The sequence below is a fragment of the Mandrillus leucophaeus genome, unplaced genomic scaffold, assembly GCF_000951045.1.
Source record: "Mandrillus leucophaeus isolate KB7577 unplaced genomic scaffold, Mleu.le_1.0 Scaffold349, whole genome shotgun sequence".
NCBI lineage: Eukaryota > Metazoa > Chordata > Mammalia > Primates > Cercopithecidae > Mandrillus > Mandrillus leucophaeus.
Window position 1 is genome coordinate 1,903,914 of NW_012103687.1, and position 24,745 is coordinate 1,928,658.

General features: G+C 43.6%; 1 pseudogene and 1 gene segment (V, D, J or C); both read right to left on the reverse strand.

The window, feature by feature from the left end:
- Positions 1–5,290, reverse strand: part of LOC105546086 — a 619,418-nt gene extending 614,128 nt beyond the window's left edge. Inside the window, 2 exon segments of the V gene segment in view lie at positions 251–553; positions 670–758. Of these exon segments, the coding sequence occupies positions 251–553; positions 670–715 (349 nt within the window).
- A 6,039-nt stretch (positions 5,291–11,329) lies between these two features.
- Positions 11,330–11,998, reverse strand: LOC105546100 (annotated as a pseudogene).
- Positions 11,999–24,745: the final 12,747 nt, after the last annotated feature.

A 24,745-nucleotide genomic window follows, 5' to 3' on the forward strand; every position in this document is an offset into this window, starting at 1 on the left:
CTGTGTCCCAAGCTGCAGGGAACAGAACTTTCTGTTTTCTGGACACCCTGTTCCTGACTCTGAGGACTAAAGGGGAGGAGGAGCCTCCATTCTCAGGCAGAGCCCTGGATGCCCCTGGACCCATGGGGGAAGCTACAGCAGCAGAAGCCGCAGGCCAGGCCTGAGCAGCAGGTGCCAGGGCTCACCCTTCGGGCAGACGAGGAAGGGGGTTCTTGTCTCACTTCCCCCTGGCCCTGGAGCACTGTGGGACCGCTCAGGCTATCATCCCATGCTGCGCAGTAATAATCAGCCTCATCCTCGGTCTGGAGCCCACTGATGGCCAGGGAGGCTGACGTGCCAGACTTGGAGCCAGAGAATCGGTCAGAGACACCTGAGGCTCGCAGATCATCATAATAGATGAGGAGTTTGGGAGCCGTTTCTGGGAGCTGCTGGTACCAGGATACATAATTACTTCCGATGTTGGAGCTGCTTCCAGAACAGGAGATGGTGACACTCTTCCTGGCGGCCTCAGACGCTGAGCGAGGTTGAGTCAGCACAGACTGGGCCCAGGACCCTGGAAATGAGAGAGACACAGACATGGTGATTGACAAGAGACAAAAGGAGACAAGAAGAGAAAGCAGGGTCCTATGGGCTTCCCAGGGCCACTCTCCTGGCCCCAAATCCTGTCACCTGCACAGTGAGTGAGGAGGGTGAGGAGGAGAGGGAACCAGGCCATGCTGGAGATTGTCCTGAGTCCTGCCTTCTGTACCCACAGCTGAAGCTGCGCTTCACCCAAATCTCTCCCTGTCTTCATACTCTGAGAGGGGGAGAGTCCATCCATGCAAATCAGACCCCCCAGCTTTGTGATCCCGCCCTGAGCCCTGGGCCAGGCTCCTCGCTTGAGGATGCCAGGGGGTGGCAGGGGTGGAGCTTTGTGGTCCTAGGGGGTGGGGAGGACGGAGCTGTGAGCCCTGAGCAGAGGACACCAGGCAGGGCAGGTGGCTGGTTCTGCTCTGATCACCCCCAGTCTTCTCAGGAATGATCCCCCTGTGCCCTCTGGTGCCCAGACCAAGGAAAACGTTTCTATGATCAGGTGACCAGAGCTTCTCAGATACACGGCTTCCTCCCCCGATTCTGTCCACTGCCCCCTCTCTCAGGTCCAAGCCAGGCCAAGTGGTGTCTGTGTCTCCTCCCTGTGACTTCAGGGCGGTCTTCACACTCTACTGAGGAGTCTTCAGACTCCTCAGGAGTGAATCTGTCCATGGCTCTTTGGCTGTACATTGTAGAGGACTCAGGTGGTGTCTACATAAAGTCCTATGTCAGGATCAAGCCCAGAGCAGGGACCAGCCCCATGAACTCACTTCCCCACTTGTGTGGAACACCGGGTCCTCTCCTCTCATATGGCTCCTTCCTGGTGGCCAAAGCTCCACTTCCTCTGTGGATCCTGCAGCGCTGAGGTGAGAGGGAGCTCTTTCCTCTAGGATGCCCTGGGGAGGAATTCCCAGAGGGTTTTTCTGGTCAATCTTTGTTCTCTCTCTACTTCCCCAGATTTGCAGTCATAGTCATTTGGATACTGTGACCAGGGATCTTGCCTAGGAGTCTGTCCTCCAGCACTGAGTGCGCATCTGCAGCGGATCCTGACAAATGACTCTGGAGTGTTTCACTTATGAGCAAAAAGAGCAAAGATGCTCAGTCTTTGAAGATGGGAGGAATTAAAACTTCAACTTGGTTTGATCAGAGTCTGTCCTCAGGTGAGCCTGATACACGGTAGCTCTTAGCATCGAGCACCCCAGCTAGGATTTTCAGGGAAAAATTATGGTTCACATTTAGTAGTGAGTGTTGCAGGGCTGGGGGAGGGGGGAGGCGGGGGTGGGGCTTAAAGATGATAAATATTATTTGATCTGTAATGACATCTAGAATCTAATAAGCTAAAAACAACCAGCTTAAGAAAAAACGTAATTCTGTTGATCAAAATGAAAAATGAAACAGGTTATGTCTATGACTGCGTGATTTCTAGCATGATACACCCTGGACTCTTAACAAATATTTGTTTGGGGAATTTTATGGGGATGGAGGAAAACAGCTGGATGGTTATGTTGATATTTCCACTGGTGAATGTATCACCAGGCAGTTGCAGTAGAATGAGATTTTAAATGCTCCATTTAAAAATGGAATAGTGAGATTTATTACAGACATTTAAATAAAACCAGTCCATATATGGAACTGAAATATAATGTATGCTTTGTTTTGGGATTGCATTTCAAGCGTGTCATTACTTTAAATGTTCCTTTTAGTGTAAGCCATGTTCCTTTACATAATTTTTATAGTTTAAAAAAAATGGTTACTGCATTTACATAACACATCAGGCATATTAAGTTTTATTTATTTCCAAATAGAAACAAACTATTAGATCTGGGCTTCGCTTCCTGTTTCCTTCTCGTTGCTGTCTCTTTGGTGATGCATAGGTGTCCACAGTGAATTTTGTTTTCCTTTCCTCCCACTTTAATGAACAGGGGGTCACTGAGGCTGAGCAGTGTCTCACATACAGGACAAGGCTGCCCATGGCCCCCTCCCTGCCCATGGATGCGCTTCCTGGTGGGTGCCCCATCAGCTCTTAGGCTGAGGGCAGAGAGAAGAACAGGTCCACAGCTAAGGAACCTGGACACCCAGAGAATCCGGGAGGGACCAGCTGGGACAGTGAGCCCTGGACAGAGGACACTGACCATGGATTTTTTATGTGATCCTCCTCAGGGACCCTCAGAGGCAGACCAAAACCTCAATCCCCATGTGTCTTTAGGGCCCAGGTCCTTCCAGGTCTTCCTTTTATCACCGCAGTAGGCCCCGGGCTGCCTCCTCCCATGAGTTGCAATGTACAGTCTCCTCTTTAGGCTGCACCCTCCTTATCACATCTGACCCCACACCTGTCTCCTCATCCCCCCATAAACCATCCCCTGCTCACTTCCATTAGCATTTTTGCATCACTCTGGGATCACAGCCTCCCCGAGGATGTCTCTGCAGGATATCCATGTTGCAGAGAGCTCAGCCCCTTGACAGGACAGCTGGGCCTGGGCCACCCAAGACTGAGCATCTCTCTTGCTTCTCTTCTACACCAGCTCTACGCCAAGCCAGATTCAGAACTTTCAGAATGCTGAGCCCACGTTTTCTTAAGCATCAGACTTCCTCTCTCACATCTGTGGGTCCCACAGGCTGGATTCTTCATTCTCGTCATTTCTCCCAGTTTCCGAGCTCAGGAAATGGTCAGCGTACCTTCACCAAGAGGAGGGGACACCTGTGGGACCAATCTAAGGGCTCCTGGGCCTCTGAGTCACACAGGCTGGATTTTTTCTTGTCCCTACCTCATCCACACCCACCATGTGTGGGTAGCTCCTTTTGTTTCTAGAAACAATTTGATTCTGTTTGCACTCGGAGACCAGTAAGAAAAGGAATTTTTTTTACTGAACTTTCTAGTCTGTTTCAGTAACACAAGTGACAGCAGAAGCCTTGGCATGAACTGGTGTTGGTCACAGGCAGGGATAAAGGAGGGACGGGCAGAGAGGATGAGTGAGGCGGATCTTCTCTCATTTCCCTGTGGAACAGGAACCTTTGGCAACATGGAGTCAGGATGCAGCTGTGTGACACTGATAACCAGCCAGGTCCTCAGGCTGGAGCCCAGAGGTGGTCTAGGAGGCTATGGGAATAAACCCAGAGCAGGAGGATCAGGCTGGGACCCCTGAGGGACCATCACTGCTGTCCTAGGTCATAAACTTAGAGGCTCTCTCTGGGAGACCTCCATAGCCGTTTACATAGAAATGCCCAATGTTTTTGCTGCTCCCTGTGCAGAAAAAGGTGACCTTGAGATGGGGGCTCCTCAAGAGTTTTCCGGGGAGGAGTCACTTGAAGCAAATATTGGGCGGTTTCTGTACCCAGATATTCCACAGACTCACCACTAGACCCTGACTCAGCGAGAAGCTGCAATGGTGTAAGACAGGAGAAGAGAACACAATCAGGCCCTGAGGGATGAGGAAACCCACCCTCAGCAGTCGCCGTGGTCCTGAGTGGGATGAGCTGCAGGAAAGTCACATCCCTGGGACCTACCTCCCCCGTGGCCAAGGAGCAGCCTCAGCCTTGTCTCAGCCATGGCGGAGCCTCCCCTTGACTCTCTTATGTCCTACACAGAACTTTACTGGCCCCAGGTCTGCAGTTACCCTCAGACCTAACCCCATCTCCTGACATTTCCACTGAAATGCAGGTGCCCAGGACTGAGCCAGGTCAGCTCTGTATCTGGAATTCCTCCCTGACCTGCATCCTCAGGCAGCATTTCATATTTGAGTGGCTTGTTCCTGGGACACAGTAAGCCTCAGACAGCCCTGAGAACAGACTACTGGGGATGGAAGGGGAGGTCTCTGCTTGTACGCTGGAAGAGCAGAGTCCATGCTGCAGGGGACTGTTCACCTGCTACCATGTCCCCAGGCTCTGAGCATGATGTGAGCTTGGAAAGCCTCATTTTGCTTCTTTCAAAACAAAAGTCCAGCTCCACAGGCACTGGTGTCAGCACACATGGACACGCAGCCAACGCTTCAGGGTCATCAGGTGGTTTCCTTTTGTTCTGTTTTTGTTTTACTGAGACATCAGAAAAATGGATGGGAAATTGACAGAAGAGCCTTTAACAACTAGAAAGTACATCCAAATGTAGTTTGTGCCTAGGCCAGTTATTTTAAAATTTAAAAATTGTTACAGAGCAAGACCCAGAGCAGGGTGAGATTTTGTCCCACTTCCCCATCTGTGTGTGTCACTGTGAGGACCGCTGCTGTGCCCAATGGCACAGTAATAGTCAGCCTCATCCTCAGACTGGAGCCCAGAGATGCGTAAAATCCCTGTGTTCGCCGAAGCATCTTTGGATCCAGAGAAGCGACTGGGGACTCCAGAGCCCTGGTGCTTATCTGAGTCTGATTTGTACCTCAGAAGATACCGGGGAGGACTCCCTGGCTTCTGCTGGTACCAGTGTATGTAGTAGCCAGCAACATTGATGCCACCGCTGAAGGTGCATGTGAGACTGGCTGATGCTCCAGGAGATGCTGAGAGGGAGGCCGGCTGAGTCAGCACAGGCTGGGAGAGGGAACCTGCAAACACAGACATTACTGGGTGCTAAGACAGAAACCAGGGTCAAGTTTTTCAGGGATCTTTGCCAGAAGAGTCACAATCGGGCTGAGGTGCTGGCCCTGGTCTCTGAGGCCTGTTCCTACCTGTGCAGTGAGAGAGGAGCAGGAGGAGGAGAGGAGTCCAGGCCATGGTGGACCCAGTCCCTGACACCTGCAGTGGAGCTGGGCTGCCCCAGGCCTCCTTTTCTTCCCACCCTCTGCAGAGGAGGGGCTGCTCATGCAAATGTGTTTCCACCCAGGGACTGCCCAGCCCCTCCCTGAGGCCTGGGGGTGCAGCTCAGCTCACTCTGCAGCCTGAGGAGGAGGACGTTTTGCTTTTCCCCTTGGGAGGGCTCTAGAAGAAAACACCTACTGAAACCATCCACACGTTCCTGCTCAGGAGACTCTGCCACACCATGGGAGGACATAGATGCTAAGTCCCCATCAGTGAGCACAGGGTCTTAGCCCCTAGTCTTGGATTTCTTTGAGTGAATGGTCCTTACTGAGCTGTGTAGGGACCATAGGGCAGTCCCCCTGCATCCCATGCTGGTTAGAGGACACTCACCTCCCCACGGCCCAGCTGATCTCTGCAGCTTATTAGTCACTGTCTCTACTCACACCTCCGTGGTCTGATTGCTGGACACTAATTCCATAAGGCTAGGCATGATTATTGTGATTTCTCACTCCCAGAATGAGTCTTGGTCCATGGGATGTAGACATGGGCATATATAACTTTTAAAATCTAGAAAAATCTAACTGCCCACATGTGCCATCAGGGTGGGCATCGTGGAGAAGGGGCCAGCTGAGGATCTGGGTTGAAGGGCAGCTAGGGGCTGTTCAAAAGGATGGCGAATAATGAGAATTTTGCAAGAAGAATAAAAGATCCATGACATGTTAAAGGCAGCAATTCATCAAAAGTTATCTCTACAGTGGTTTCATACATTTTACAGAGCTTTTACTCAATGTAGTGATATGGGGAAATGAATAGCATTGGTAGACTTACTTTTACCAGTGAATAGTGCGACATATTTCTCATTTTATAAAGCCAACCATCATCTCCATAAGTAAAACTTGTTGTTTTCTACACAGTTGTGTCCCTGCTTGCCCTGACCAATTTTGGCTCTGTCCCCAGGGCAGCCTGTCCCAGGAACCAAGGACTTTCTGATTTTTCTTTTCTTTTCTTTTCTTTTTTTTTTTTTTTGAGGCAATTTGACAATGCTGTTGCTGTGGGCTTTCTCTGAGGGCTGACTCTGAGGAAACAAAGCTGCATTCTCTCAATCATTGCCCCTGACCTGAGACCTGGGCCCTGGTTAGCAGCAGCCCAAGCAAACGTGACCACAAATGGTAAACAGCCCAGTTTTCCTGGTTGTAGGCGGTGCTGTAGGGTCGTGCTCCTAGGAGACCTGAAATATTCCTGTCTCACTTCCCCACAGACTGTAGCACTGTGGGGGCCTCCAGAGGACTGTCTAAATCCAACATTAATGACCAGCCTTGTCCTCAGCCTGGAGCCCAGATATGCTCAGGAAGGTCTCCTTTACAGACTGATCACTCAAGAATCAGTTCTGGATCTGCAGGTGGACCTTTACGTCTATGGATCAGAGGTTTAAGGGCACTTCCTGTTCATTGTTGGTACCAGGACACAATCCCAAGACCCTTATGGCTGCTGTTTCCAGTGCAGGTGACTGGTTTAGCCACAGACAGACTGTGCAGGCTACCAAGTGAGCCCTGACTGCCCAGGACTGTGAGAGCCAGGAGAGAGACACGGGTATGGGAGGTGACTCCGTGAGCCAAGGGAGAAAGGCAGAGAGCCCTGGTCCTCCCAGTGCCAGCCCTTGCCTTTCTATCTCCAGCCTCCTGTGCAGAGACTGACGAGAGTGAGCAGCAGAGGAATACAGGGCATGGTAGAGAAGTCTCTGGAGCTCTGCTTCCTGAGCCACATAGATTAGGGGGAACAGCCTCTTTTCCCTGGCCCCTCTTAGACGAGGGAACTCAGTGCAAGTCTAACCTGTCCCCATGGTTGTTCCCCTCACATAAGATGCTGAGTCTGATTATACTTCTTGAGGACTGGGTGGCTGCGAGGTAGCAGAGCATGCTCAGTGACTCTTCAGGCACCCTGGGAGGATGCAGCTGCTGGACCCTATGAATACTAAATAGAGACAGGGAGATAGGTGTCTGGTGTCTCAGCCAAGTCCAGCCATGAACTCACTTTCCAGGCTGCACAGAAATCCATGGGTCTCTCTTCCTTCTTGATTCTCACTAGATCAGCACATAAGGCAGAGTGGTGAGGTTTGGCGAGAATAAATTAGCATGCTTGTGTGGTTCACTGGGTTTACTGGAAATGCAGAGGACTCCAGGAATCAGAAGGAGAAAAGAAAGGAGAAGGAGGAAGTGCTACCTGAGGCAAAATAGGAGAATCAGCCAACTCTGGGCTACTTCAGAACTAGGGTATCAGAGAGGCTCGTAAAAGAGAAAAACTAGGCTGGGCACAGCAGCTCATGCCTGTAATTCCAGGACTTTGGGAGGCTGAGGTGGGTGGATCAGTTGAGCTCAGGAATTCAAGACCAGCCTGGGTAACATGGGGAAACCTCATCTCTACCAAAAATACAAAATATTAGCAGGGCGTGGTGGTGCGTGCCCGTAGTCACAGATACTTGGGAGGCTGAGCTGGGAGGATTGCTTGAGCCAGGAGGTGAAGGTTGCGGTGAGTCGAGACCACAGCCTGGGCAACCAGGGTGAGACCCTGTCCCTACCTCCTCCACACCTCCCAACAAAAAAAAGAGAGAAAATGTATGAATGCCCAATTCCAACAAAATCTGGAAAAATACCAATAGGTTTCCTGTTATAAAGCTCTTGATAATTAACTCAGGAGGAAAGAGGGGAGAAGTCATTGACAGGAAAAGGAAGAGACTCAAGAAGGGAATTCAGGAATCAGAGATGTGGGAGGGGAGAGTAAGGATGGACCACACTACAGAAAAGACTGGATGAGAAGCCAGTAAGAATGTTGAACAGGAGCCAGAGGGGAGGTCAGGTTTGTTGTTTGTTTGCTTTTGTTTCATTTCTTAAAGAAAGGGGAGCCTCTCCCCACTTTGCAGCTGTCCTCCCTGGCCATATTCCTGCATGGAGTGTGGGTTCTTCCATCTCGGCTTACCGCAAACCCCACCTCCTGGGTTCCAGTGGTTCTCCTGCCTCAGCCTCCCGAGTAGCTGGGATTACAGGCTGTGCCACCACGCCTGGCTAATTTTGCATTTTTGGTAGAGACGGGGCTTTTCCATGTTGGCCAGGCTGGTCTCAAACTCCCGACCTCAGGTGATCTGCCCGTCTTGGCCTCGTAAATTGCTGGGATTGCAGGTGTGAACCACCCCACCCAGCTAACTGTGAGGTTCTTCTATCATCCAAACACATTAGTTCCCTATGTCTGAGATACATCTTAGGTTATTGCCTGCCAAGGATTCTCCTTAATTTATACTATTCTTATGAATTTGTTATTGCCATTTTGTTATTAGAGGCAAGGTCTCACTGTCACCCAGGCTGGAGTGCAGTGGCATGATCATAGCTCATTGCAGCTTTGAACTCCTGTGGTGAAGTGACCCTTCTGCCTCAGACTCCTAAGTACTGACGATGACAAGCGTGCCACACTAGGCCTGGCTAATTCATTTTTTATTATTTAAAAACACGTTTTGTAGAGAAAAGATCTTGTGATGTTACCCTGGCTGGTCTCAAACTCCTGGCCTCAAGTAATTCTTTTGCCTCAAACTCCCAAAGTGCTAGGATTACACACGTGAGCCTCTTCTCCTAGCTGGACTTGTTATTATTCAAACATATATGTGGATTTTGTGTGGTGGGAACATTTTAGAAATGCAGAGACTCTGTCCTCACCCCAGAGCCACTGAATGAGAATCTGCATATTGTAAAATCCCCAGAAGATTCATATGCACAATAGAATTTGGGAAGCGCTGTGCTAACACATGCATGGAGACACTGGTGTCGTTTTGGGTACAAATTATTCCTTATGCCTTAATCTGTTATGCTCCTTCTTACATGAATCAGAAATTCTTGTTTCTGTATTTAGTGCATTGTGAAATCAGGTATAATGTACTCAAGGTTTTCCATTGAAAAGTTCAGGCGTTTTTTTTCTGACCTCACAAAATCCACAGAAGTTACCAGGAGTGTTTTAATAATAAGATAATATCACATCTTTTTTTGAGTAGCAAACAATGAGAATTCCCTAAAAATGATAATATTTCACTGGTATTCAAATAAAAATAAAGTTAGCCACTATTCAAGTATTTTATCCCTTTTAAGAAATGAAACACTACTTACATTAACCTGAAATGACAAGAGCATAAAGGGGTGTAAAAGCAGATGAAAAATCACAAGGCTTGATCACTGTTGTGGAAATACTGAGAACATGAAAGAATGCATCCAAATAAAAAAAGTAGTCACATTGATTGTTTGAAATAAAGAAGCTTTGCAGAGAACTTGGTGATTTTGAAATACTTTCTGATTTTATGTAATAGGCATGTATTGCTTTGAATGTAACTCAATAAATACATTTTAGTAAATTTAGGAAATTTCTTCTCATTGCTCTCAGCTCAGAAAGCCCATCCTTTGAAGATGCTACTGAGATCCCTGCATGAAGAGGGTGTGTCGTGTGGTGCTTTATGCAAATCTTTACCACATTCACCACCTTTAGCACCACCGAGGTTCTCAGCCCTGCGAGCAGCTACACTGTGAGGGGACAGCCCATAGTGGCTGTGTGTTGCCAGAGGAAGCAGCTGCTCTAACATTTTACATGACTCAGTGAGCAACTGTGCAGGGTTCATTCAGTTTGAACCCCTTGAGCTTCTTATGATGCAGAAGACCTAGACCGCCCCCTGGTGGCTTTCCTGTACTGAGCATGTATTGTCAAATAACTATTGATTTATCTTTTTGACACTGCCACTGTAAATTTCCCAGGTCAATTCACACCCATTACTTGTCTATTTTCTGCTCATCTCTATTTGTACTACTTTCTCTTCCTGTTGTTGAAATCCAGCCCCAGTGACTATAATTCGAGTTTAGTATTCCATGGTGTTAATTTTTATCTGAATGTCTTGAATGACTAAAGGAATTGTTTTAATGACCCATTGGCTTTTCGACACTATTTATGTTGAGTCTCATACTGGATAAGCAGCTAGCTAAAGTGAGCATTTCAAAATAATTTATTTTAAAGAATTTATTAAAAAGAAAACGACCAAATATTTAAGGTTGAAGTTTTATTGTCAATTCAGTGGAAATTCAAGTCAGCCATAAGGATGATCAACAAAGTCTACATAAGCAACCCCATCCCCAACTCACACCCCCCAAAAAACCTGCCTGGACACCAAGCTTCGGTGAGCTTTTCTGGCTGGCAATAATTCATGCATAGAATCACACATTGCTGCCAGGAGAAAGCAGTATTGTTTATTACTTTACTGGGAGGGGACAACTGGATGCTTGTGCTTGGAATTCTCCTGAACTCTGCCCATGTGCCTCTTTTCTTGAATTATTTTAATCTGCATTCTTTTGTTGTAAAAAATCATATCAACAAACATCACGAGTTTCAGTGAGTGATGTGAGTCCTTCTTGGGAATCATAAGAAGTGAAGTGTTGTTTGGGGAGTCCCTAGCTTACAATTAGCATCAGAATTGACAGTGCTGTTGGGAACTCTTAGATTTTGCAAGTTCTAATGTCATTATTTTTAACTTCAAAACAGGTTTTATTTGGGAAGAGTTTCTCTTTGTTAAAGCTGCAAGCAACCTTCTTTCACAATTACTCTTCTAGAGATCTAGTAGTTTCAGAGATCTCAGTGTTCAAAGATATATTTCAAAATTAATAACAAAGCCAAACCCACACCAAAAAGAAATCACTTTTACAATGATTTGGAATGTACATTGATTTCTGATGTTCTCAGAAACAAGCTCACCAATTCCTTGGAAAACGGGTGCCATGGAGTCAGTGCCCACCGAAGGAAATGTCTTTAAATAAGTTAGTTACATGGACAAGATTATTCACTTCTTAGAAAATACATCAACGTAAGAAGTCCCAGCTGGCAGGGCATGCAGTACAGCACCGATTTCCCAGAGGGCTTAGTGGATCTTGGGATGACCAGTTGTTGGTTTAAGGCCCACAGAAGAAGAGCAGTCACTGAAAGTGGAGAAAGAATGTCGGCAGGCAGGGAACCTCTTGCAGTCGTACCGACTTTTAACTTGCTCAAAGGAGAGGCTGTGTTCCGTAGCATCTTTGGGAGAATATTTGAGACAGTTAAAAGCAACAACTACAAAAGCCCTACAGTATTATTCCCCAGAGAGTCCGTATCTGAAAAGAAAGAGGGACCCATTCGAGATTCCTGTGGAGGACTGTATCTCCCATCCATTTCTGTCTCCAGCAGATACAAGACATCAGCCAGAATGTGCTCTACCACAGTGTCCCATCCCATGTCACTCAGGGCGGTAAGTGACATCATTTTGAGGATACTTGAAGCACAGTCCAAAGTTAATGAAAACCATGCAGTTCTTGTCCAGTGTGATGGCTGGAAAGTAGACACCCTCAAAAGTATTTTTGTAGGCCACACTTTGATTGATACTTTTTTATAAAATATTATCTCACTACCAGGAGTCTGTTTTAGGTTCTTCTCTGCTTTAGCAACAATGTCTTTTTCCTCAAAATACAAATGATTCTTGAACTTTATCAGAGCCTTATGTTCATAAGTATTAGGTATGACTTGGCTATTTCCGTGTCTTCAGAAAGAGAAGTACAAAATTTCAGCCGTTCCCTTCCATAGCTTGAAAAGTAGTGTTTGCCAAGGGACTGGTGAAACTTGAATCTTTTTTGCTCTGCAAAGAATAACTAAATTTACTCATTGTTTAAACAATGTTATTTAGCCAAGTAATTATTCCAAGTGCCTGAATGGTCATCATGCACTCCCCGTATTTATCAATAAATGGTATAATATCCTTATCTTTAGAGAACATTGCCTTTAAACATTTGTCCCATGTTTGGGACTACCATGTCAGGTTGGACAAAGCAGTAAAACACACTTCCTTCATGTTTGCTTGCTATTGGAGGAAATAGATACTACTGCTATGATAGCATACATTGCAATGAAAACTGTAGTTGGTCATGAGGTAAACAGGATGAGGTATCTATGCAAGACTTATCAACTGTGAACATTTTGTACAGAAGCAGATGCCCCTCTCCAGCTGGAGGGGCTGCTACCTTGCCCAGCTTCATCTCCCCTTCTTTGGCCACTTTTGCATTTGTGGCTGCTCCTGGGCTAACATCATGGCCACCCCTAGACTTTCTCATATTATTCTGAGTTACCTGTAATGAGGCACCTCTGACTGTCTTAACTTGTTAGGATGCTGTAGGGCTGGCATAAAAGGAAGGGTGTCCTGTGTGCTGTGGGGCTGGAATAAAAGGAAAGGTGTCCTGGATACTTATGCATACTCTCCTACTCCTCTATGTTTCCACTGTTCTTGGAAGTAGAGAAATTGCACCAAACATAAATCTTCCTCTTTTTTACTGTGGTAAAATAGTCAAACATAAAATACATTATTTCTAACAATTTTCAAATGTATTCTTCAGTGATATTAAGTAATTTAACACTGTTGTACAACCACAATACCACCACTCATCTCCACAAATTTTTTATTTTCCCAAACCAAAACTTCATGTCTGGGAAACATCATTTTACTTCTTGGCACTGTGGAGTTGACTCCTCTAGGTACCTCATATAAGGGCTGCCAAACAATTTTTGTCCTTTTGAAGTCAGCTTATTTCTGCTGGCATGATGTCTTAAAGGTTCATCCATGCCATCACATGGGTCAGACTTTCTTTTTAAGGCTGAATAATATTCCCTTGTGTGTGTACAATATATTTCGTTTATTCATTAGATGGACACTTGGGCTGCCTCCACCTTTTAGCTATTGTGAACAATGCTGCTATGAACAAGGGTGTACAATTTTCTCTTTGAGATCTTGCTTTCAATTTTTTCAGGCACATTCGCAGAAGTGAAAATTCTGATAAAATGGTAATTCTATGTTTAATTTTATAAGGAACAGCCATAAGGAATCCACAGTGGATGCATCATTCTGCAGTCTCTCCAGCAAATGGTAACAGTTGCGATTTCCAAAAGTCTTTGCTGGACCTTTTTATTTTCTATTATTTGTTTAATGTCATCCTAATGAGTGTAGAGTTGTATATTATTGTGATTTGATTTGCATTGTACTAATAGTTGGTGATGCTGAACATCTTTTGATGTACTTATTGGACATTCGTAGGTCTTTTTTTGTAGTAATATCTACTCAAGTCCTTTGTCATTGTTTTATTCAGGTTATTCCCTATTTTTGTTGTTACTGTTGAGTTGTAGGAGTTCTTTCTATAGCTTTGATGCCTTATCAGATATAAAGTTTGTAACAATCTTTCCCATTCTGTTATTTGCATTTTCACTCTGTTGGTAGTGTCCATTAATGCACATAAGTTTTACAATTCAATGAAATCCAATTTATCTATATTCTTCTTTTTCTATGTTTTCCCTGTCTTTTTTGTGTCATATCCAAGAAATCATTTCCAAACCCCATGCTGTGGACCTTCTTCCCAATGTTTTCTTTTAAGACTTAGTTGTGGCTCCTCCATCTGCATCTTTGATTCTCTTCCAGATTGCATGTGGATATTCCAGTTTTCTTAACAGCATTTGTTAAAAAAACTGTTCTGGACCCACTGAATGGTCTTGGCAAGCTTTTTAAAAATCGTTTGACCATATAACTGAGAATTTTCTCCAAGGCACTCAATTCTATTCTATTTGTCTGTGTGTCTGTCTATATGTACCACTCTGTTTCGATTAGTGTATCTTTTTAGTATGTTTTGAAATCAGGAAGTATCAGGACTCCAACACTGTTCTTCTTTTACAAGATTATTTTGGCTATTTTGGGTATCTTGATATTCTACACAAATTTTAGAATTATATCTATTCTTGCACCAAGTAGTATTGGAATTTTGATAAAGATTGTGATGACTCTATAGTATATTTTATTTTGGTTTCTGCTGGTATCTTAACAATACTGAGTTTTCCAATACATAACCAAAAACATCTTTCCATTTATTTGTGTATTCTTCAATTTCTTTTAGCAATGTTTTATTGTTTTCAATGTGCAAGTGTTTTACCTTCTTAAGTTTATTCTTAAGTATTTTACATTTATTTATTTATTTTGGACAGAATCTCACTGTGTCACCTAGGTTAGAGTGCAGTGGCACCATCTCCTCTCACTGCAAACTCTCTCTCCTGGGTTCAAGTGATTATTGTGCCTCAGCCTCATGAGTAGCTACAATCACCGAATGTGCCACCCACCCAACTAATTTTTTCATATATATATATTTTTTTTTTTTTTTTTTTTTTTTTGAGATGGAGTCTCACTCTGTCGCCCGGGCTGAGTGCAGTGGTCGGATCTCAGCTCACTGCAAGCTCTGCCTCTTGGGTTTACGCCATTCACCTGCCTCAGCCTCCCAAGTAGCTGGGACTACAGGCGCCCGCCACCTCGCACGGCTAGTTTTTTGTGTGTTTTTTAGTAGAGACGGGATTTCACCGTGTTAGCCAGGATGGTCTCGATCTCTTGACCTCATGATCCGCCTGTCTCGGCCTCCCAAAGTGCTGGGATTACAGGCTTGAGCCACCGCGCCCAGCCTCATCTTTTTTTTTTTCAGTAGAGACAGGGTTTCGCCACGTTGGCCAGGCTGGTCTCTAACAACTCCTGACCTCAGATGATACACCCTCTCAGCCTCCCAGAGTGCTGGGATTATGGGTGCGAGATACCGTGCCGGCCATATTTTACTCATCCTAATGATAAAATTTGAATTGTTTTCTTTTTTTAAATGTATAAGAATGTTCATAGCAGTTTTATTCCTAATAGCCAAAAAAAAAAAAAAAAAACTGGAAATAATCTACATGTTCCTCAACTGGTGAATGGTTAAACAAGCTTGATACAACCGTACCATGAAACATTACTCAGCAATAAAAAGAAACAAACTATATAATTGATACAATGGAACTCAGATATATCTCAAGAAAACTGTGCTCTGTGAAAAAAACCAGTGTTGAAAGGCTACATAATATATGATTCCGTTGTTATCATATTCTTTTTTTCCCATAAATTATTGGGAAGATAGTATTTGGTTACATGCGTAAGTTCTTTAGTGGTGATTTGTGAGATCCAGGTGCACCCATCACCCAAGCAGTATACACTGCACCATGTTTGTTGTCTTTTATTCCTTGCGGCTCTCCTGCTCTTCCCCCCAAGTCCCCAAAGTCCACTGTGTCATTCTAATGCCTTTGTGTTCTCATAGTTCAGCTCCCACGTATCAGTGAAAACATACAATGTTTGGTTTTCCATTCCTGAGTTACCTCACTTAGAATACAGAATAGTCTCCAGTCTCATCCAGGTCTCTGCAAATGCTGTTAATTCGTTCATTTTTATAGCTGAGTACTATTCCATAATATATACATACCATGGTTTCTTTATCCACTCGTTGATTGATGGGCATTTGAGTTGGTTCCATGATTTTGCAATTGTGCTGCTACACACATGCGTGTGCAAGTATCTTTCTCGAATAATGACTTCTTTTCCCTTGGGTAGATACTCAGTAGTGGCATTGCTGGATCAAATGGTAGTTCTACTTTTAGTTCTTTAAGGAATCTCTGCGCTGTTTTCCATAGTGGCTGTATAAGTTTACATTCTCACCAGCAGTGTAGAAGTGTTCCCTGAAAGCTGCATCCATGGTAACATCTGCTGTTTTTGATTCTCCAATTATGGCAATTCTTACAGGAGTGAGGTGGTATCACATTGTGGTTTTGATTTTTATTTCCCTGATCATTAGTGATGTTGAACATTTTTTTCATGTTTGTTGGCCATTTGTATATCTTTTTTGAGAATTGTCTATTCATGTCCTTAGCCCACTTTTTGATGAGATTGTGTGTTTTTTTCTTACTGGTTTGTTTGAGTGCATTGTAGATTCTGGATATTAATCCTTGGTCAGATGTATAGATTGTGAAGATTTTCTCCCATGCTGCGGGTTGTCTGTTTACTCTTCTGACTGTTCCTTTTGCCATGCAAAAGCTCTTTAGTTTAATTAGGTCCCAGCTCTTTATCTTTGTTTATATTGCATTTGCTTTTGGGTTTTTGGTCATGAAATCCTTGCCTAAGCTAATGTCTAGAAGCATTTTTCCAATGTTATCTTCTAGAATTTTTATAGTTTCAGGGTTCTTATGTTTAAGTCTTTAATCAATCTTGAGTTGCTTTTTGTGTAAGGTGAGAGATGAGGATCCAGTTTCATTCTCCTACATATGGCTGGTTAATTACCCCAGCTCCCATTTGTTGAAAAGGGTATCCTTTCCCCATTTTATGTTTTTGCTTGCTTTGTCGAAGATCAGTTGGCTATAAGTATTCAGGTTTATTTCTGGGTTCTCTATTCTGTTCCATAGGTGTATGTGCCTATTTTTATACCAGTACCACACTGTTTTGGTGACTATGGCCTTATAGTATAGTTTGAAACTAGTGTGTGATGACTCCAGATTTGTTCTTTTTACTTAGTCTTGCTTCGGCTCTGCGGGCTCATTTTTTGTTTGTTTGTTTCATGTGAATTTTAGAATTCTTTTTTCTAACTCTGTGAAGAATGATGACGGTATTTTGATGGGGATTGCAGTGAATTTGTAGATTGCTTTTAACAGTATGGTCATTTTCACAATATTGATTCTATCCATCTATGAGCATGGAATTTGGTTCCATTTGTTTGTGTCGTCTATGATTTCTTTCATTACTGTTTTGTAGTTTTCCTTGTAGAGGTCTTTCAACTCCTTTGTTAGGTATATTCCTAAGTATTTTATTTATTTATTTATTTGCAGCTATTGTAAAAGGAGATGAGTTCTTAATTTCATTCTCCAGTTGGTCGCTGTTGGTGTATAAAGAGCTACTGATTTGTGTACCTTAATCTTGAATCCGGAAGCTTTGCTGAATTCCTTTATCAGTTCTAGGAGCTTTCTGGAGGAGTCCTTAGGGTTTTCTAGATAAACGATCATATTATCAGCAAACAGGGACAGTTACACTTCCGCTTTACTAATTTGGATACCCTTGATTTCTTTCTCTTTTCTGATTGCTCTGGCTAGGACTTCCAGTACTATGTTGAAGAGAAGTGGTGAGAGTGGGCATTTTTGTCTTGTTCCAATTCTCAGAGGGAATGCTTTCGACTTTTCCCCATTCAGTATAATGTTGGCTGTGGGTTTGTCATAGATGGCTTTTATTACATTAAGCAAAGTCTCTTGTATGCCGATTTTGCTGTGGGTTTTAATCATAAAGCAATAATGAATTGTGTCAAATGCTTTTTCTTCATCTGTTTAGATAATCATGTGATTTTTGTTGTTAATTCTGTTATCTGGTGTGTCACATTTATTGACTTGCTTATGTTAAACCATCACTGAAACCCACTTGATCCTGGTGGATTATCTTTTTGATACGTTGTTGGATTCGGCTAGCTAGTATTTTCTTAAAGATTTTATCATCTATGTTCATCAAGCATATCAGTCTGTAGTTTTCTTTATTGGTTGTGTCCTTTCCTGGTTTGGGTATTAGGGTGATGCTGGCTTCATAGAATTAATTAGGGAAGGTTGCTTCTGTCCCTATCTTATGGAATAGTGCCACAAAGAATGGCACCAATTCTTTGAATGTCTGGTAAAATTCTGCTGTGAATCCGTCTGGTCCTGGATTTTTTTTGTTGTTGTTCTTGGTAATTTTTAAATTACGATTTCAATCTCACTGCTTGTTATTGGTCTGTTCAGGGTATCTAATCTTTCCTGATTTAAGCTAGGAGGGTTGTACTTTTTCAGGAATTTATCCACCTCTTCTAGGTTTTCTAGTGTTCACAGAAGCCTTGAATGATCTTTTGTATTTCAGTGGTGTTAGTTTTACTATCACCTGTTTTGTGTCTCAGTGAGGTTATTTGGATTTTCTGTCTTCTTTTCTTGGTTACTCTTGCTAATGGTTTATCAATTTTATTTATCTTTTCAAAGAACCAGCTTTTTGTTTCTTTTTCTTTTTTTTTTTTTAAGACAGAGTCTCCCTCTGTTGCCCAGGCTGGAGTGCAGGGGCGCGATCTCGGCTCACTGCAAGCTCCGCCTCCCGGGTTCACGCCATTCTCCGTTCTCAGCCTCCCGGGTAGCTGGGACTACAGGCGCCCGCCACCGCACCCAGCTAATTTTTTTGTAATGTTAGTAGAGACGGGGTTTCACCATGTTAGCCAGGATGGTCTCGATCTTCTGACCTTGTGATCCGCCCGCCTCGGCCTCCCAAAGTGCTGGGATTACAGGCGTGAGCCACCGCGCCCGGCCTGTTTCATTTATCTTTTGTATTGTTTTGGCTTCAATTTCATTTAGCTCTGTTCTGACCTTGGTTATTGCCTTTCTTCTGCTCTGTTTGGGTTTGGTTTGTTCTTGTTTCTCTAGTTCCTTGAGGTATGACCTTAGATTGTGCTCTTTCAGACTTTTTGATGTAGGTGTTTAGGGCTATGAACCGTCCTCTTAGCACCACTTTAGCTGTATCCCAGAGGTTTTGATGGGTTGTGTCATTATTGTTGTTCAGTTTAAAGCATTTTAAAATTTTTATCTTGATTTCATTTTTGACCCAATGCTCATTCAGGAGCAGGTTACTTAATTTTCATGTGTTTGTATGGTTTTGAAGGTTCTTTTCAGAGTCGATTTCTAGTTTTTCCATTGTCATCTGAGAGAGTACTTGATATAATTTCAATTTTCATAAATTTATTGAGACTCATTTTATGGCCTATCATATGGTCTATCCTGGAGAAAGTTTTGTGTGCTGTTGAATAGAATGTGTATTCTGTGGTTATTGGATAAAATGTTCTATATATATCTGTTAAGTCCATTTGTTTCAATGTATAGTTTAAATCCATTGTTTCTTTGTTGACTTTCTGTCTTGATGACCTGTCTAGTGCTATCAGTGGAGTATTGAAGTCCCCCAATATTAATGTGTTGCTGTCTATCTCATTTCTTAGGTCTATTGGTAATCATTTTATCAATTTTGGAGCTCCAGTGCTAGGTGCACTTGCGTTTAGCATTGTGATAGCATCCTGTTGGAAAAGGCCTTTTACGATTAAATAATGTCCCTTTTTGTCTCTTTTAATCACTATTGCTTTAAAGTTTGTTTTGTCTGACATAAGAATAGCTACTCCTGCTCGCTTTTGGTGTCCACTTGCCTGAAATGCCTTTTATCACCCTTTTAAGTTTATGTGAGTGTTTATGTGTTAGGTGAGTCTCCTGAAGGCAGCAGCTAATGGGTTGGTGAGTTCTTATCCATTCTGCTTTTCTGTATCTTTTAAGTGGAACATTAAAGCCATGTACATTCAATGTTAGTATTGAAATATGAGGTACCCTTGCATTCATTATGCTCTTTGTTGCCTGCATACTTTGTTTTTTCTTTGTTTTTCTTTTTTGCATTTTGCTTTTTAACTTGTAATTTTGCTGTATAGGGTCTGTGTGATTTGTGCTGTAAAGAGATTCTGTTTTGATGTTTTCAGGATTTGTTTCAAGATTTAGAGCTCCTTTTAGCAGTTCCTTTGCTGGTAGCTGGGTAATGACAAATACTCTCAGCATTTGTTTGTCTGAAAATTGCTATATCTTTCCTTCATATATGATGCTTAGTTTCACTGGATACAAAATTGTTGGCTGATAATTGTTTTGTTTAAGGAGGCTGAAGATAGGGCCCCAATTCCCTCTAGATTGTGGGGTTTTTGCTGAGAAATCTTCTGTTAATCTAATAGGTTTTCCTTTATAGGTTACCTGGTGCTTCTGCCTCACAGCTTTTAAGATTCTTTCCTTCATGTTAATTTTGGGTAACCTGATGACAGTGTGCCCAGCTGAAGATCTTTTTGCGATGAATTTCCCAGGTGTTCTTTGTGCTTCTTGTATTTGCATGTGTAGGTTTCTAGCAAGGCCAGGGAAGTTTTCCTTGATTACTCCCCCAAATATGTTTTCCAAGCTTTTAGAGTTGTCTTCTTTTTCAGAAACACTGATTATTCTTAGGTTTGGTCGTTTAACATAATCTCAAACTTCTTGGAGACTTTTTTCACATTTTCTTAATCTTTTTCTTTGTCTTTCTTGGGTTTGATTAATTCAAAGACCTTGTCTTCAAGCTCTTAATTTCTTTTTTTTACTTTTCAATTCTATTGCTGAAACTTTTCAGAGCATTTCTCTTTTCTAAAAGTGTATACAAAGTTTCATGAATTTTTGATTGTTTTTTCTTTAAGCTATCTATTTTCTTGAATATTTCTCCCTTCACTTCTTGTATCATTTTTTTGGATTTCTTTGCATTGGACTTCGCCTTTCTCTGATCCCTCCCTGATTAGTTCAATAACTAACCTCCTGAATTCTTTTTCAGGTACATCAGGGATTTCTTCTTGGTTTGGATCCATTTCTGGTGAACTAGTGAGTGTGTTGTGGGTGGGGTGTGTGGGGGCGGTGTTGATGAGCCTTGTTTTGTCACATTGCCAGGGTTGGTTTTCTGGTTATTTCTCATTTTGTTAGGCTCTGTCGGAGGAAAAGTCTAGGGCTAAAGGCTGTTCAGATTTTTTTGTTCCATGGGGTGTTCCCTTGATGTAGTACTCTCCCCCTTTTCCTGTGGATGTGTCTTCCTGTAAGCTGAACTGCAGTGATTGTTGTTTCTCTTCTGGATCTAGCCAGCCAGCAAGTCTACCCGGCTGATACTGGGGGTTTCTGAACAGAGTCCTGTGATGTGAACTATCTATGGGCCTCTCAGCCATGGATACTAGTGCCTGTTCTGGTGGAGGTGGCGGAGGGTGCCATCCACTCTGTGATGGTTCTTAGCTTTTGTGGTTAATGCTCTATTTTTGTGTTGGTTGGCCTCCTGCCAGGAGATGGTGCTTTCTTGAAAGCATCAGCTGTAGTATTGTGGAAAGGAACAGGTGGTGGGTGGGGCCCTAGAACTCCCAAGATTATGTTCTTTATCTTCTGCTACTATGGTGGGTAGGGAAGGACCATTGGGTGGGGGCAGGGCTAGGCGTGTCTGACCTCAGACTCTCCTTGGGCGGGTCTTGCTGCAGCTGCTGTGAGGGATGGGGTGAGATTCCCAGGTCCCTGGAGTTGTGTACCTAGGAGGACTCCTTACGGTTGCCTCTGCTGAATCGTGCAAGTTGTCGGGGAAGTGGGGGAAAGCCAGCTGTCACAGGTCTCACCCAGCTCCATGCAAACCAAAGGGCCGGCCTCACTCCCACTGTGCCCCTGACAACAGCCCTGAGTCTGTTTCCAGGCCGAGGGCGAGTAGGGCTTGAAAACTTGCCTGAGGCTTTCTGCCTCCCAGCTGTGAAAGAAAAAGGCTTTAGTTTTTTTTCCTGCTGTGAAGTCTGCAAGCCGGATTCGTGACCTACCCCAAGTTCCACCAGAAGGTCTCTCACCCCATTCAAATTGTTGCAAAGTTCAGCTAGGAATTCCTCCCCATGGAGTTTTACCCACTGCTCCTCTGTCCTCCCTCCTGATGTATCCCTGTGGTGCCAGGCAGGAATGGGTTGCTTGGGGATTCAGCAAGTCCCCAGGGCCTCTCTGCTACCTCCTATACCCATGTATTTCACTGAGCTTGGCTGTCGAACTTAACTCCGCTCCAGGTAAAGTTGAGAACTTCTCCCACAAACAGACCTTCAGATTCTCCAGTAGGGGTGTGTGTGTGGGAGAGGAGGGTCTCCCTTTCCCACCTCCACAGTTGAGGCACTCACAGTATTTGGGGTGTCTCCCAGGTCCTGCAGGTGCAGTTCCCTTCCTTCAGAGGGTCCTCCTGAATTGTTTTCTTAATTTCATTTTGGATGGTTTCCTGTTTGGTTGTTTAAGTATAGAAATATAAGTGACTTTCCTTCCTTTTTATTTTTTATATTTTATTTTTGGTAGAGGCAGGTTCTTGCTTCGTTGCTCATGCTGTCCTTGAACTGTTGACCCCAAGCAATTCTCCCACCTCAGCCTCTCTGGTGTCGGGATTATAGGCGTCAGCCACCATGTCTAGCCATGAGATGTTCTTAAATCATTCTTTCAGAATTATTTTCTGGGTCGTTTAATGGCATTCTACATATAACATTATGTCATCTGAAAGCAGAGATAATTTTATACTTTTATTTCTAGTTTTTATTCTGTTTATTTCTTTTTCTAGGCTAAACGCTCTGCCTAGGTCTTCCAATAATATTTGCAATTGAAGATGTGAAAGTGTGCATCCTTGGTTTGTTCCTGATATTACAGAAAATACCTTTGGTTATTCAGATTTTATATGATGTTCACTATGGGAGTTTCATAGATGGTCTTTACTATGTTGAGGTAGTTTCCTTCTATTTATAGTTCATCAAGTGCTTTTGTCATGAAAAGGTGTGGACTGCTGTGAAATAATTTTTCTGTAGCCAGGGTCATACTGCTTTGCATCTGGATGAGCCACTCTGCTCTACACCAACCCATACCATGTCTATTACATGCCTGGTTTTAGAGAGGAAGGGATACCTTGTGTACTCCATAGGCCACTACGCCAGACCCACAACAGTAGTAACCTGCATGAGGAGGGAGGGGAACAGAAGAGGCCCTCTGTAGATGTTGACTGGGATGGAGGTATCTCTGCCACCCTGGACTCAGACATGGGCAACGTGTTTAGGGACAAGAGGCGAATGGGCCAGAATCAGAAGCAATAGAATTAGGGGACTGGCTCAGGCTCCTGTAGGTAATTTGGGGTGACAGTTACAGGGAGTCACCCCATTTGTCCCAGAGTTGGTGGCTGTGTTGATGAATCTCTCAAAAAAGTCAGTTCCTTCCTCACTCTGACCACCACCTGCTGATAGCCCCTCTTCCTTTAGATTGATCAGGCCTCAATCAGGCATTAATCCTTTATGCCCCCCAAATGTAGGAGACCAGCTGGATTTCTATGAATGGCCCCAAAGTTTCTAATGGGTTTTAGATGAAAGAAAAGGAGTGAAATTGTTCTTTCATGCAAATCAGCCCCCTACCCATATCTCCCAATCCCTTAGTAGAACCTCACCCCAGACAGTCACCTGAATACATTTCCCAGGTTGGGTGGAGAATACTAGGCTGGCTGCAGCCAGCTTTCTGTGAGGACACAGCCACTGATCCAGTGAGCAGATGAAACAAGGTCACAGCAGGGGCTGGCTTCCCAGCTGTCATCATCCGCACACTGCTCCATGACAAACCCGAAGCACCCAGTGCTACCTCAGTGCCAGACCCATGGAGTCCTTCAGTTTCTCCATACCTTTGTCTATTTCCTTTTTCACCAAAGATAGAACTGTGGGGGACCTTGTTAAGATACATCTGCAGTTATTGCTCTGAACACAATTCCTGTACCATGACATGCCTATCTGGTCCACTCTGCTAATTTTAGTAAAGTCCTGGGATCTTGTCCTCACTGAAGGAGATTCCCTGACAAACATCAGAGCCCTGAAGTTTCATCTATCATTGGACAGAAGGAGAGCCAGTCGCCAGTCTGAGCTCTTCTAATCTTACATGTTATTTATGCCCTCCTGGCTGAAGCCATTCTGTGTGGGGACTGAAGAGCCCCATTGTATCTCGTTGTGACAGGACATGAGGTCCCAGGTCCAGACCTCAGGCTGTAGCAATTTCTGGGAAGGCCCTGAGTCTGCAAACTTAAAGGATAATGGAAAGAATTAGGGAAGTGAGTATGTATCATTGATTGGGGATCATATCACATGTATTTAGTGCCAACTGACATGCTCACTTGAGGGTAGCTATCTTAGAAAAGCTCTGTCTTTGAGGTTAAACACCTAGACCTGTCATCAGAAAGGGCAGGCCTGCCCCAGCTCTGCCTCTTTCAAGCAGTGAACCTCGTGTGGAGTTTCCAGAAAAATGCAGGGCATCCAGTTGTTTGTATTTCAATTGAACAATATTGTGTGGGAGATACACATACTGATTCTTTATCATTGTTTTTACTGAATTCAAATTTAACTGTCCTCCAGTGTTTATATCACTTTGGTGCACAGGTCCTTGTGGGTTTTGCCATTACTTTTATTTGTAAAACCTGCAATTACTTGTGCACCAATTTAATATTTGATAAATTTTAGGACCTTACCTCCAGGCCACAAGCACTACCTCTTCACTCAGGGCCTACTACCTGAAAATCAATAATAAAGCTTGTCGGGATTAAATGAGGTCACACCCTCAGGAATTATAAAGCTGTTGACTGATAGTAAGATTGCAGTTGTTCTAAATCTTAATGCAACAGATCAAAAGCTCTGGGATACAGCAACAGTGGTGCTAAGAGGAAAGTTTATAGCATTAAATAGCTACATCAAAAAGCCTAAAAGAGCACAAATAGACCATCTAAGGTCACACCTCACAGAACTGGAGAAACCACAACAATCCAAACCCAAACCCAGGAAAAGAAAAGAAATAACAAAGATCAGAGCAGTACTAAATGAAATCAAAATAAAATAAATACAAAAGATAAATGAAACAAAAAGCTGATTCTTTGAAAAGATAAATAAAATTGGCAGACCATTAGCGAGATTAACCAAGAAAAGAAAAGAGAAGATGCACATAA